This window comes from Dendrobates tinctorius, unplaced genomic scaffold, assembly GCF_039654945.1.
Source record: "Dendrobates tinctorius isolate UK_male_01 unplaced genomic scaffold, ASM3965494v1 ptg000241l, whole genome shotgun sequence".
Lineage (NCBI taxonomy): Eukaryota > Metazoa > Chordata > Amphibia > Anura > Dendrobatidae > Dendrobates > Dendrobates tinctorius.
Window position 1 is genome coordinate 61139 of NW_027361908.1, and position 12995 is coordinate 74133.

A 12995-nucleotide genomic window follows, 5' to 3' on the forward strand; every position below is an offset into this window, starting at 1 on the left:
GTGTGAGCCGTTAGCAGCAGCAACAGCTGCCGTCGTCTGTCCTCCTCCCTGTAGTGTCCTGAATCCTCCTGGCCCTGCGTTCAACGGGATCCGTTACATAGCGGCACTAACGCTGTAACGGATGAGTTATAGCACCCACAAATGCTGCAGACCGCGCTCCAGGGGGCGTCATGAAGTAACGCATCAGGCCGATTTTGGATGCGTTAGTAGCATTGCGGCCAATGGGGGCGTTACCTCATCCGCTACAGCGTTAGTGCCGCTATGTAACGATCCCGTTGAACGCAGGGCCATAAACGCAATGTGAACCTGGCCTAACACCATGAGAAGATGATATACCAATGTGCGGAGCCTCTCCTCCTACACAGACCATATACTGTATGTATACGCCATGGATGAGGGGACAGTGAAGCGGATCTTTATTTGGGACTAAAGGTAACGCACAGGTCACTGCAGATGATGATGATGATGACAATGTGCTGCGTCCCTCCTCTTACACATAGTCACACACTATATATGCCATGGAGGAACTGGCAGTGTATATTTGGGACTGAAGGGTTAACTCGCGTGCATTTATTCACATCTCCTCCCCCCAGATGAGTCAGTCTGGATTCACTGCTTCCAGGCGCCAGAAAAAAAAAAACCGGCTCATTCATCCTGCAGAGTCGGCTCATTTCGTTCACAGCAGGGAGCCGGCTCTTTGTATCGGATCGTTCACGAACGACACATCACTAGCAGGTGACCTCGGCAGTCGGCAGGTGGATGGCGGCAGATTTGACTCCTCGGTTCCGTCGGATCCGCAGTATGGGAGAGCTGAGAGCCCGCAGGAGAGGTACCGCGGGTGTAGCGCAGACACTAGCACCGGACAGAGGGATTGGTTCTTCTATGGGGCAGAGTCCCAGAAACAAGCAACTGTGCAATATCTCCCTTCTCAAGAATGGCTGAATTGTCAATTGCATTGTGTACTGCTGGTTGCCTAGGTGACCGACCACCTCTGCAGACTACTAGCAGTAGCTGGAGCACTGTCGGCTCCGAGTCTGTGCTCCTCCGATGCTGCAGAAGCAGAGCTGCCTCATGGGAGAGCGCCCAGTTCTAGTCAGGGGTCCGAAATGTCAGTCAGGAGAACACCGCCCCGCGACAAGGCAGAAGTCGGGAGACCGGCGAGCAGTGCGCTCCTGATGATCATCACGAGACAACCCCTTTAGGCTAAGTGCACACGTAGCAGAAAACTTCGCGGAAACCACGCTTTTTTTGCTGCGATTTTTTTTCCGCACGTTTTCAAAACACATTGAACAAGCCAGAAACGCGGAAAAATCCACAAAATTAATGTGCATGCTGCATGCTTTACCGCGATGCGGTTTTTTTCGCTGTAAAAAAACGCATCAATGTGCACAAAAAGTGCAAAATGCATAGAAATGACTGAGAAGCTTTTCTAGGGAAAACCGCTAAAAAAACGCTGTGTGTGAACACAGCCTTAAATGTAACCTCATACAAACATCGCATACAGTGCCTTGATAAAGTATTCACACCCTGTGAACTTTCCCACGCTACATGCACAAACTGAAACGTATCTTGTTTTTCTGTGTGATATAATAACACATATTAGCAAGTATTTGTGACTGAAAAGGAAATGATACAGGGTTATCTAAATGTTTTAAAAATTAAATCTGAAAATTGTGATGTACATATGTGTTCAGCCCCCCTGTGTCAGTAGGACCACCTCTCGCTGCAATTACTGCTGCATATCTTTCTGGTTATGTCTCTGCCAGCTTTGCACATCTAGAGGCTGACATTTTGCCCATTGCACCTTGCAGCCTTGCTGTAGCTCAGTGAGATTGGATGGAGGCGTCCGTGAACAGCAATTTTCAACCCTTACTACAGATTCTCAATGGGATTTAGGACCAGACTGCGACTGGGCCATTCACACACAAGAATATGCTTTGATCTAAACCATTTCATTGTCGCTCTGGCAGTATGTTTAGGGTCATTGTCCTGCTGGAGGGTGAACCTACAGTGCACACAAAAAAAAAGCATCCCCATGGCATGATGCTGCCACCACCATGTTTGATGGTGAGGATGGTGTCTTCAGAGTGATGTGTAGTATTAGTTTTCAGCGACACATAACGTTTTGCATTTAGCCCAAAAAGTTCTACTTTGGTCTCATCTGACCAGAGCTTCTTCCACATGCCATGTAGTGGACACAGCTATTATATGGAAGAAGTTGCTGAATACAAATGCAGGTCACAGTGTTCAGATTTATATTTTTAAAATATTTAGAAAACCATGTATCATTTCCTTTACACGCGATAAATACTTGCTTGTATATAAATTGTAAAGGACAAAGAACTTTTATTCCCCATGGTCTGAGTTCAGTTGCATCAAGCCCCCACTTAGTTATGCCAAAGTGTGAGGATGCCATAGTCCATCTTTAATTTTGCCAAAGTGTCAGGATGCCATAGTCCTTCTCAGAGGTTTTTAGGCTTCTTCCAATAGCTCTTTTGGACCTAAAATGGAAAACGTTCCTACCGGTAGTGTTTTCTAATGAATGTCGTGATGCCAGGTGACAAGGCCTGAATGGTTCAGTGCCAGGGATGGTGCTGTGTCCAATGGCGAAAGTCACCCTGTCAATCAATCCCCGTTTCTGCTGTGCTGGCTGCCCATCTGATGTGTATTGGTTGTTCAGCAGATGTTGGGTAGAAAAAAGATACTTTGTCCTGAATAAGATAAGTTGCTGCCTCCATATTGGCAAAGCCCAGCACATAGGTGTATGAGGAGTCAGAAGGAAAAATGAATTAACTTTCGTAAATATTGTGTGTTCTGGTTATAATACTTTATATACAGGGGTTGGACAAAATATTGGAAACACCTGGAAACATCAACAAAAGTTAGTTTAATATGGTGTAGGTCCACCTTTTGCGGCGATTGCAGCCTCAATTCTCCGAGATATGGATTCATACAAGGTGTGAATTGTTTCCAAAGGAATTGTAGCCCATTCTTCAGTTAAAACACCCTCCAGTTCTTTGAGCGACGATGGCGGCGGAAATCGACGTTTAACTTGAATCTCTAAAATCGGCCATAAATGCTCAATAATGTTGAGGTCTGGGGATTGTGTGGGCCAGATGAGATGCTCAACTTCATTACAGTGTTACTCGTGCCACGCTTTAACGATTCTAGCTGTATGAATTGGTGCATGATCATCCAGAAAAATGGCGTTCCCCTCCGGGAACAGTGCTTGAACCATAGGGTGCACTTGGTCGCCCAAAATGCCTAAATAATCTCGGCTGTTAATTCTTCCATGAAGGGATATCATTGGCCCGGCGGCTCTCCACAAAATAGCACCCCAGATCATCACAGAACCTCCGCCATGTTTTACGGTTGGGAGAGGGCAGTCTGGATGGAATGCTTCTTTCGGCTGTCTCCACACATACAGTCGGCCGGAGGTCAGAAATAGGGTAAACGATGATTCGTCTGAGAATATCACGTTTCCACTGCTCGAGGGACCAATTCTGGAGGTTTCTACACCACTCTAAACGCTTGGAAACATTTGTCATTGAGAACAGCGGTTTTCGAACTCCAACGCTTCCGTGGAATCTAGATTTGTGCTTTAGAGTCCGACGGTCTCTCTCAGTCAACTTCGACTTTCGGCCGGACCTGTGCTTTGCTGCGGACGTTTTTCCTTCTCGTTCAAACGCAGTCATTACTTTGGAGACAGTACCTCTTGACACGCCAAGCAATCGGGCACTTTCTGTTACACTAGCGCCTGCTATACGAGCACCAACAATTTGGCCTCTTTGAAAATCCGAGAGGTCTGCCATTGGTATCAGGTTCTCATCAATGTTCTTACAAATCTGCCAAATAAACAGTTAATTTACATACACAACACAAATCAGCTACAAAAAATTACCATATGTCACGGTTTGCATGTTTATAACATGTTCGAAGATTATGATGCCAAAACGTTAGGTGTTTCCATTATTTTGTCCAACCCCTGAATATATTTTTGCTTGTCCTGTTATGTTATTACAGGCTACGCTGGACCCTTCCAGGCAACACATTTATGGAACAGCATTATCCAGGCCCTGAAAATTCAAGTAGAAGTAAAAAACAGACGGCAGCACCTGCGGACGTATCCCAACTGCTTTATCGGCTCGGATGCTGTGGACGTTGTCCTTTGCCACCTGATGCAGAATATGTATTTAAGCAGCTATGATATTTCACGTACTAAAGGGGTGCAGCTGTGCCAGGCCCTCATGGACCACAAAGTCTTCGAACCTGTTGGTGCCAAACTTTTTAAGACTGAAGCGGAGCATGTCTTTGAGGACAGTAACAGTAGTTTCTATAGATTTTTAGAATCCAGAGGTTCTGCCGAATGCTCCCCAAGTGAGAAGAGCTTTGGTAGAGAGAGGAGACGCTCAAGGTAGGCGCTTGTTTTTTGCTGTTCTTCAGGATTCCTATAAATACTATGAGAAAAGCAAATCCAATCCATATATTTATTGGGTATGGAGACACATGCCTTCTGAGATTGAAACAGTTGTGGACTGACTGTATCTGGTCCCTTGTCCCGGCTAATGTGTCTTTTTTTCCTACAAAAGTTTGGTGAATGCCTTGCATTTTTTTTTCTGATGCCATTTTTTAGTACACTTTGAAAGTCAGCGCTGAGTATCACATATGTGCAGAAAACGTTCTTATATTGGTTGGATAGTATGGCGTGAGTAGTGCTGACTGCCATTTTTAACTTTTGAACTCTATTTCCCGTATGAGCTGTTCTTGTAGCGTATACACGGATTTTGCATTTGAAGCCGGATGCTGAGGCTTTGTCCACATTGCATTTGACAAACATGTAAACCGGTAAAGGTTCTGTCACATGCTCTGACCATAGCCGAACGCCTCCATTCGTAAAATAGTTATGAGCTGGATTGGGCTGATATACATTGGCATTTTTTTTTTGTTTTATAGAAAATCACAGCAGACATCGCATTCTTATATCGTGGGCTATAACAAAAATATGTATTAAATAGATTTTTTTTGACATTAGTGAAATCCAGTGAATACTGTTCATGACGATGATAGTAATAATAATCTTTATTTATATAGCGCCAACATATTCCGCAGCGCTTTACAGTTTGACAGTTTCATACACAATAGTCATAAGTAACAACGTTAACAATAATACAATAATTAAAGCAAAATAAGGCGACCCTGCTCGTGAGAGCTTACAATCTACATTGAGGTGGGGGAGATACAAAGTGCAGGTGTGTATTTACAGTGATGGTCCAGCCATCTTGAGGGATTTGGGGATAGATAAAGGCTGCATGACGTCGTCACCAGCCAGTGTTTGTGGTGCTGTTGGGTGCGGTGGAGTTTGATTGAGGGTTATTCTCCGCTAGATAGCTGCACACACACACATAAAATGACTTTGATTTGGGAACGTGATAGGCCGCTCTGAACAAATGTGTTTTGAGGGAGTATCTAAAAGTGTGTAAGTTGTGGATGGTCCTAATTTCTTGGGGTAGAGCATTCCAGAGGATTGGCACAACGCGGGAGAAGTCTAAGAGCCGGGAGTGTGAGGTAAGGATTAGTGCAAAAGTTAGTCGATAGTCGCTTAAAGAGCATAATGACCGGGTAGGCGGATAAACAGAAATGAGGGAGGAGATGTAGGGGGTGCCGCACTGTAGAGAGCTTTGTGGGTGAGAACAAGCAGTTTGAATTGAATCCTATAATGAAATGTCAGCCAGTGCAATGACTATCGAAGAGCGGATGCGTCCGAGTATGGATTAGCCAGATGGACAACCCTGGCTGCTGCGTTAAGGATGGACTGGAGAGGGAAAAATCGAGTGAGAGGTAGGCCAATTAACAGAGGATTACAGTAGTCTAGGCGGGAGTGGATCAGGGCGACAGTGGGGTTTTTTGTTCTTTCCATGGTGATAAAAGGGCGTATTCTAGAGATGTTCTTTAGGTGTAAGCAGCAAGAGTAGGCAAGAGATTGTACACTGTGTGCAGAATTATTAGTCAAATGAGTATTTTGATCACATTATCCTTTTTATACATGTTGTCCTACTCCAAGCTGTATAGGCTTGAAAGCCAACTGCCAATTATGTAAATCAGGTGATTTGCAACTCTGTAATGAGGAGGGGTGTGGTCTAATGACCAACACCCTATATAAGGTGTGCTTAATTATTAGGTAACTTACTTTCCTTTGGCAAAATGGGTCAAAAGAAAGATTTGACGGACTCTGAAAAGTCAAAAATTGTGAGATGTCTTGCAGAGGGATACAGCAGTCTTGAAATTGCCAAACGTTTGAAGCGTGATCACCGAACAATCAAGCGTTTCATGGCAAATATCCAACAGGGTCGCAAGAAGCGTGTTGATAAAAAAAAAGGCGCAAAATAACTGCCCAATAATTGCGGAAAATCAAGCATAAAGCTGCCAAGATGCCATTTGCCACCAGTTTTGCCATATTTCAGAGCTGCAACGTTACTGGAGTATCAAAAAGCACAAGGTGTGCCATACTCAGGGACATGGCCAAGGTAAAAAAGGCTGAAAAACGACCATCTTTGAACAAGAAACATAAGATAAAATGTCAAGACTGGGCCAAGAAATATCTTAAGACTGATTTTTCTAAGGTTTTATGGACTGATGAAATGAGAGTGACTCTTGGCCCCCTTGTTCACCTGATCTGAACCCCATAGAGAACCAGTGGTCCCTCATAAAATGTGAGATCTACAGGGAGGGAAAACAGTACACCTCTCGTAACAGTGTCTGGGAGGCTGTGGTCGCTGCTGCACGCAATGTTGATCGTAAACAGATCAAGCAACTGACAGAATTTATGGATGGAAGGCTTTTGAGTGTCATCGTAAAGAAAGGTGGCTATATTGGTCACTGATTTTTTTTTTTTTTCTTTTGAATGTCAGAAATGTTTATTTCTGCATTTTGTGTTATATTGGTTTACCTGGTGAAAATAAACAAGTGAGATGGGTATATATTTGTTTTTTTATTAAGTTGCCTAATAAATCTGCACAGTAATAGTTACCTGCACAAACAGATATCCTCCTAAGATAGCCGAATCTAAAATAATACCCACTCCAACTTTCAAAGATATTAAGCTTTGATATTTGAGTCTTTTGGGTTGATTGAGAACATAGTTGTTGTTCAATAATAAAAAGAATCCTCTCAAATACAACTTGCCTAATAATTCTGCACACAGTGTATATGGGAGGTTAAGGAAAGATTGGTGTCAAACATAACACCCAGACAGCGCACCTGCTGCCGGGGTGTTATTATGGTGCCACCCACAGAGAGGGAAATGTCAGATTTAGGGAGGTTAGTAGACAGCGGGAGCAGACGAAGTTCAGTTTTGGAGAGGTTGAGTTTCAGATAGAGAGCGGACAGTCAATGGCGTTCTGTAGGAAATGACGTGTATACAGTACAGTATTTGTGTCATCAGCATAAAGATGATACTGGAATCCAAATCTGCTGATGGTCTGTCCATTTGGGGCCATGTAGAGAGAGAAGAGAAGGGGGCCAAGGACTGAGACCTGAGGTACCCCGACAGCGAGAGGAAGAGGAGATGAAGTGGAGTCAGCAAACGATACACTGAAGGAGCGGTTAGAATGATAGGAAGAGAAGAGGAGAGGGCAGTGTCGGCAGAGTAGGAGATGGTGGTCAACAGTGTCGAAAGCTGCAGAAAGGTCGAGAAGAATGAACAGAGAGTGGTCACCGTTACGTTTTGCTGTCAGAAGGTCATTGTTCACTTTGAGTGCAGTCAAATGTAGGGGGCGGAAGCTGGACTGTGAACGATCTAGGAGAGAGTGAATTGAGAGGCATCGGGTAAGGCGGCAGTAGACCAGGCTTTCCAAGAGTTTAGAGATGAAAGGGAAATTGGAGACTGGTCTGTAGTTATTTGTGCAGGATGGGTCGAGAGGGGTTTTTTTTAATAAAGGAGTAAAGATAGTGTTTGAAGGAGGAGGGGAAAATGCCAGAGGAGAGGGAGAGATTAAAGATTGTAGTTGTACGAGTTTTCCTCCATAGGCGTTCAGCACTCCTAGAGCATCGCTGGAAAAATTGAGTTTGTGATGTGAGCCAGGGCATTTCGAAGTAAGAACTACTTCTTCCTCAGGGGATGACAAACATGAGCAGATAGCATTGTCTCAAGACTATATACCCTCCATATTTGAAAATTGGCGCCAATAGTCACATGTTCTTTTGCAAGAAGTCAAAGTTCAAACACATAGAATAGCACAATCATTAATCTTTACCTGATAAAATAACAATATCCCTTTATTATATTGTAGATAAAATTTAAAAAGAAAGGAATTTTATCTTTTTTAAAATTTTTCCTTTTTTTCTTTATTAAATTTTATCTGTTTTAAATTTTATCTATAATAAAGGGATATTGTTGTTTTATCAGATAAAGATTAATGATTGTGCTATTCTATGTGTTTGAACTTTGACTTCTTGCAAAAGAACATGTGACTATTGGTGCCAATTTTCAATTACGGAGGGTATATAGTCTTGAGACAACGCTATCTGCTCATGTTCGTCATCTCCTGAGGAAGAAGTAGTTCTTACTTCGAAACGCGTTGGGTATAAATGGTTAATCTTTCACCATAATTGGAATCCTGTATTTTGTCAAGCAGCGCATGGAAGTCCATAAATTATTTCCATACGAATTGATATATCACTTGTTTGACCTTTGGACGTGCAGCAGCTGACTACTAATCGTATATGCCTGATCTCTCCTATAATAGGTGAGTGGATCTCATATATTTTATTATTAACCCGGATAAGACCCTATTTGCGCTTTTTTGTTCCTATAGTGTATTGTATAGAAGTAGAAAGAAAAAGAGCAAGTAGTTATTGGAATTGTAAGAAGTTTTTTTGTGCGATGTATTTGGGCAATATGGACAGAGGTTTCCAGGAAGGTGAGAAGTGCATGGGAGCTGTACATGGGAGAGGGAAGTAGAGAGGGGCTGATGTGTATGAGTGGTGATGGAGACGGGATGGGGCGGTGAATGTGGATGGCAAGGGAGCACAGGAGGATAGAAATAAAGCACATGGCTAAAAGGGAATACATTGTGTGGGTTGCCTGACTCCTGCCCTGACTAACTGCCATGGATTAACTGCTTCTTCTAGATGCTTAGCTACTGGGATGCTTTGCTGAAGGAATGCGTGCATGCACCCCACACGTGTGCATCCCGTAGAATGCTTCTAAATTTATAGGGCACACTACAGGGTCAGGTGAGAGGAATTGAGGGAGCTGGCTTGGGATAAATTAGCAGCTGCTCAACACACCAGGGGTGGATAGATGATCAGACATTAGGCCTGGCTACATCTATATGCTGTAACACCTTTCACACAGATAATATCTACAGTGACCCCAACTATGGATATACAGCAGTGGGTATTGAGTACAATGCAACATATGAATTATAGCAAAGATTCAGCAAGCAGTGTTATATACCATTAGAATTGCTGCAGGATGACAAGGCAGTAGATGATAGACAGCAAGCAGTGTTATACAGTTAGGTCCATATATATTTGGACAGAGACAACATTTTTCTAATTTTGGTTCTAGACATTACCACAATGAATTTTAAACAAAACAATTCAGATGCAGTTGAAGTTCAGACTTTCAGCTTTCATTTGAGGGTATCCACATTAAAATTGGATGAAGGGTTTAGGAGTTTCAGCTCCTTAACATGTGCCACCCTGTTTTTAAAGGGACCAAAAGTAATCGGACAGATTAAATAATTGTAAATAAAATGTTCATTTCTAGTACTTGGCTGAAAACCCTTTGTTGGCAATGACTGACTGAAGTCTTGAACTCATGGACATCACCAGACGCTGTGTTTCCTCCTTTTTGATGCTCTGCCAGGCCTTCACTGCGGTGGTTTTCAGTTGCTGTTTGTTTGTGGGCCTTTCTGTCTGAAGTTTAGTCTTTAACAAGTGAAATGCATGTTCAATTGGGTTGAGATCAGGTGACTGACTTGGCCATTCAAGAATATTCCACTTCTTTGCTTTAATAAACTCCTGGGTTGCTTTGGCTTTATGTTTTGGGTCATTGTCCATTTTACCACACACGGAACTGTGTAAATGCCCCCCCCCCCCAAAAAAAAAAAAAAAAAAAAATTCATAAATCGCTGTTTAAATATCAGAATAAAAAGTGATAAAAAAAATGTCTTGTGCCCGAAAATGGTACCAATAAAAACGTCAACTCGTCCCGCAAAAAACAAGACCTCACATGACTTGGTGTGCTAAAGTATGGAAAAACTTTAGCTCTCAAAATGTGATGATGCAAAAACTATTTTTTGCAATAAAAAGCGTCTTTTAGTGTGTGACAGCTGCCAAACATAAAAACACGCTATAAATAGTAAATCAAACCCCCCCGTTATCACCCCCTTAGTTAGGGAAAAATAATAAAATAAAAAAAATATATTTATTTCCATTTTCCCATTAGGGTTGGGGTAGGGTTGGAGTTATAATTGGGGGGTTTCCACTGTTGAGGCACATCAGGGGCTCTCCAAACGTGACATGGCGTCTGATCTCAATACCGGCCAATTTTGCATTGAAAAGTCAAACTGCGCTCCTTCCCTTCCGAGCTCTACCATGCGCCCAAACGGTGGTTTACCCCCACATATAGGGTATTAGTATAACTCAGGACAAATTGTACACCAACTTTTGGGGTCCAATTTCTCCTGTTACCCTTGGTAAAATAAAACAAATTGGATCTGAAGTAATTTTTTTGTGAAAAAAAGTTAAATGTTCATTTTTTTTTTTTTTTTTTTAAACCTTCCAAAAATTCCTGTGAAGCACCTGAAGGGTTAATAAAATGTGGTTTTGAGCACCTTGAGGGGTGCAGTTTTTAGAATGGTGTCACTTTTGGGTATTTTTTGTCATATAGGCCCCCCAAAGTGACTTCAAATGTGATGTGGTCCTTAAAAAAAAAAAAAAAAATGGTTTTGCAAAATTTAGTGAAAAAATGAGAAATCGCTGGTCAACTTTTAACCCTTTATAACTTCCTAACAAAAAAGAATTTCGGTTCCAAAATTGTGTTGATGTAAAGTAAACACGTGGGAAATGTTACTTATTAAGTATTTTGTGTGATATGACTCTGTGATTTAAGGGCATAAAAATTAAAAGTTGGAAAATTGCGTAATTTTCACCAAATTTATGTTTTGTTTTTTTTTCACAAATAAACGCAAGTCCTATCGAAGAAATGTTACTGTTATCATAAAGTACAATATGTCACGAGAAAATAATCTGAGAATCGCTAAGATCCTTTGAAGCGTTTCAGAGTTATAACCTCCTTAAAGGGACAGTGGTCCGAATTGTAAAACTTGGCTGGGCTGTGTCGTGAAGGGGTTAAAGGGTACTTTTAACTGATATTTGATTTACAGGAAATAATGACATTTCTATGCTATAACTGAGTGAAGGCCCAATGAAGCATCAGTGAAAATACTGTAGAGGTCATAGAACAGTGTGTAGCTAATGACAAGATGACAGAGGAACCATGAAGAATTAGCTCTATATTATGTCCTCTATGAATTCACAAATAACGGCTAACCTTCGTGGAGTGCTGAATATATTGTTTTAATGTCACTAATACAGGACAGGACATGTTGTAACAATCTGTAATCCAGCCGCTCTCGACTCTGCAAATGAGAAGTTAAGCCAACTCCTTCACTGTATCTGTGACATTCCTAATGCCCATCTTCACCAAGACCCCCATAAACCGCACAGCACCCCCTCTTCTAAAGGTGAAGTATCTGACAGTGCTAACTGCTGTATGGACATTTCCTCGTCTCTCTGTACAAAGAAATACCCATTGTTCAGGCTATGGTCACACGGTGCTTTTTCGCTGCGTTTTTTTAATGCAAATTTTAAGCCTTGTTTTACATTACCAGCAAAGTCTGAGATTGCAAAAATCTCATGCAAACACTTTTTTTTTTTTTTTCTAAATTGGAAAACTGCTTTTTTTTTTTTAAAGACTGCAGCATGTCGCTTCTTTCAGCTTTTTGTCACCTACAGAAAGTATAAGTGCAAAAACGCAGGTAGCAGACTTTGGTGCAGAAATCTTAGGAACAACCGGCACTAAACTTATCAGCATTAAAAAAACGAAGCAGACGCTTTACTGCCAAGAAAGCAAGTTTTGCCTGCAGCAAAAAATCCAACATGTGAGCATAGCCTTATGGTGTGTTTTTGTTTTTAATAATTCCAGTGTCTAATTTTTTTTTTGCCTTTATCCTTAAAGACGTTGAAAATGTGTGGAAACAGCAAGTGATCGTTCGGCTTCTTCAGCTAATTCACATTCCCGTCTTGGAAGGCATCTTGGACTCCCCAGTTAAGGCAGAATGCAAGAAGCATTTTGCAGATTTCATTGTATCCAACACATTTCTGGACAGAGAAGTTCTACAGACTCTAAACTTGCCCAAGTAAGTCATTAAAATATGCACTTGTAACCGAGTTGGGCCTGAAGGACACAGCGTATTTTTTATTGTTTGTTTATTACTGTGTTTCAAGAGCCATAAATGTTTTCATTTTCCAAAGAATGTAATGTAGTCATATGGGGGGCTTTTTTGCAGGACAAATACCATATATGTTTTTACATAGCATCATTTTGGTGTACTGAAATCTTTTTTGGTAGGTGGAGTGATATATACCGTCACTATTTTTTTTGTTACATTCTGCAAGCTGCCCATTTGGTGTTCTGTATGTGTGTTTTTTGGATTTGTTTTTTTTTTTTTTTCCTTCCTGTTGACACCTGTATTAGGATTTGTCTAAAGTTAAAATTAATTTTCATTCTAAATCCCTATCTATTTAGTGCCATAATCTAAACTATTTTCTAATGTACTTGAATCAAAAATTCCCCAACCACTCAAATATCATCAGCCCCCCTCCCTGAAACGAAGCATCATCAGTGATGCTCACTTGAGGGGCGGTGCTGGTCCCTGTGCAATCTGCACAATGACAGCGCACTCTGTTGACAGCTCACATCAGTA

General features: G+C 41.7%; 1 protein-coding gene across 5 annotated transcripts in view; it reads left to right on the forward strand.

Moving 5' to 3' along the window:
* The first annotated feature begins 562 nt into the window (after nt 1–562).
* Nucleotides 563–12995, forward strand: part of DEPDC4 (DEP domain containing 4) — a 67229-nt gene continuing 54796 nt past the window's right edge. For 4 of the 5 annotated variants that reach the window (XM_073556875.1, XM_073556876.1, XM_073556873.1 and 1 more), the window contains exons 1-4: nt 563–735; nt 4024–4414; nt 11605–11753; nt 12248–12428. In XM_073556875.1, the coding sequence (XP_073412976.1) occupies nt 594–735; nt 4024–4414; nt 11605–11753; nt 12248–12428 (863 nt within the window). In that variant the 5' untranslated portion in view covers nt 563–593. Of the gene's footprint in view, nt 830–4023; nt 4415–11604; nt 11754–12247; nt 12429–12995 lie in introns of all 5 variants that reach the window. The other variant, XM_073556874.1, reaches the window with a different exon arrangement.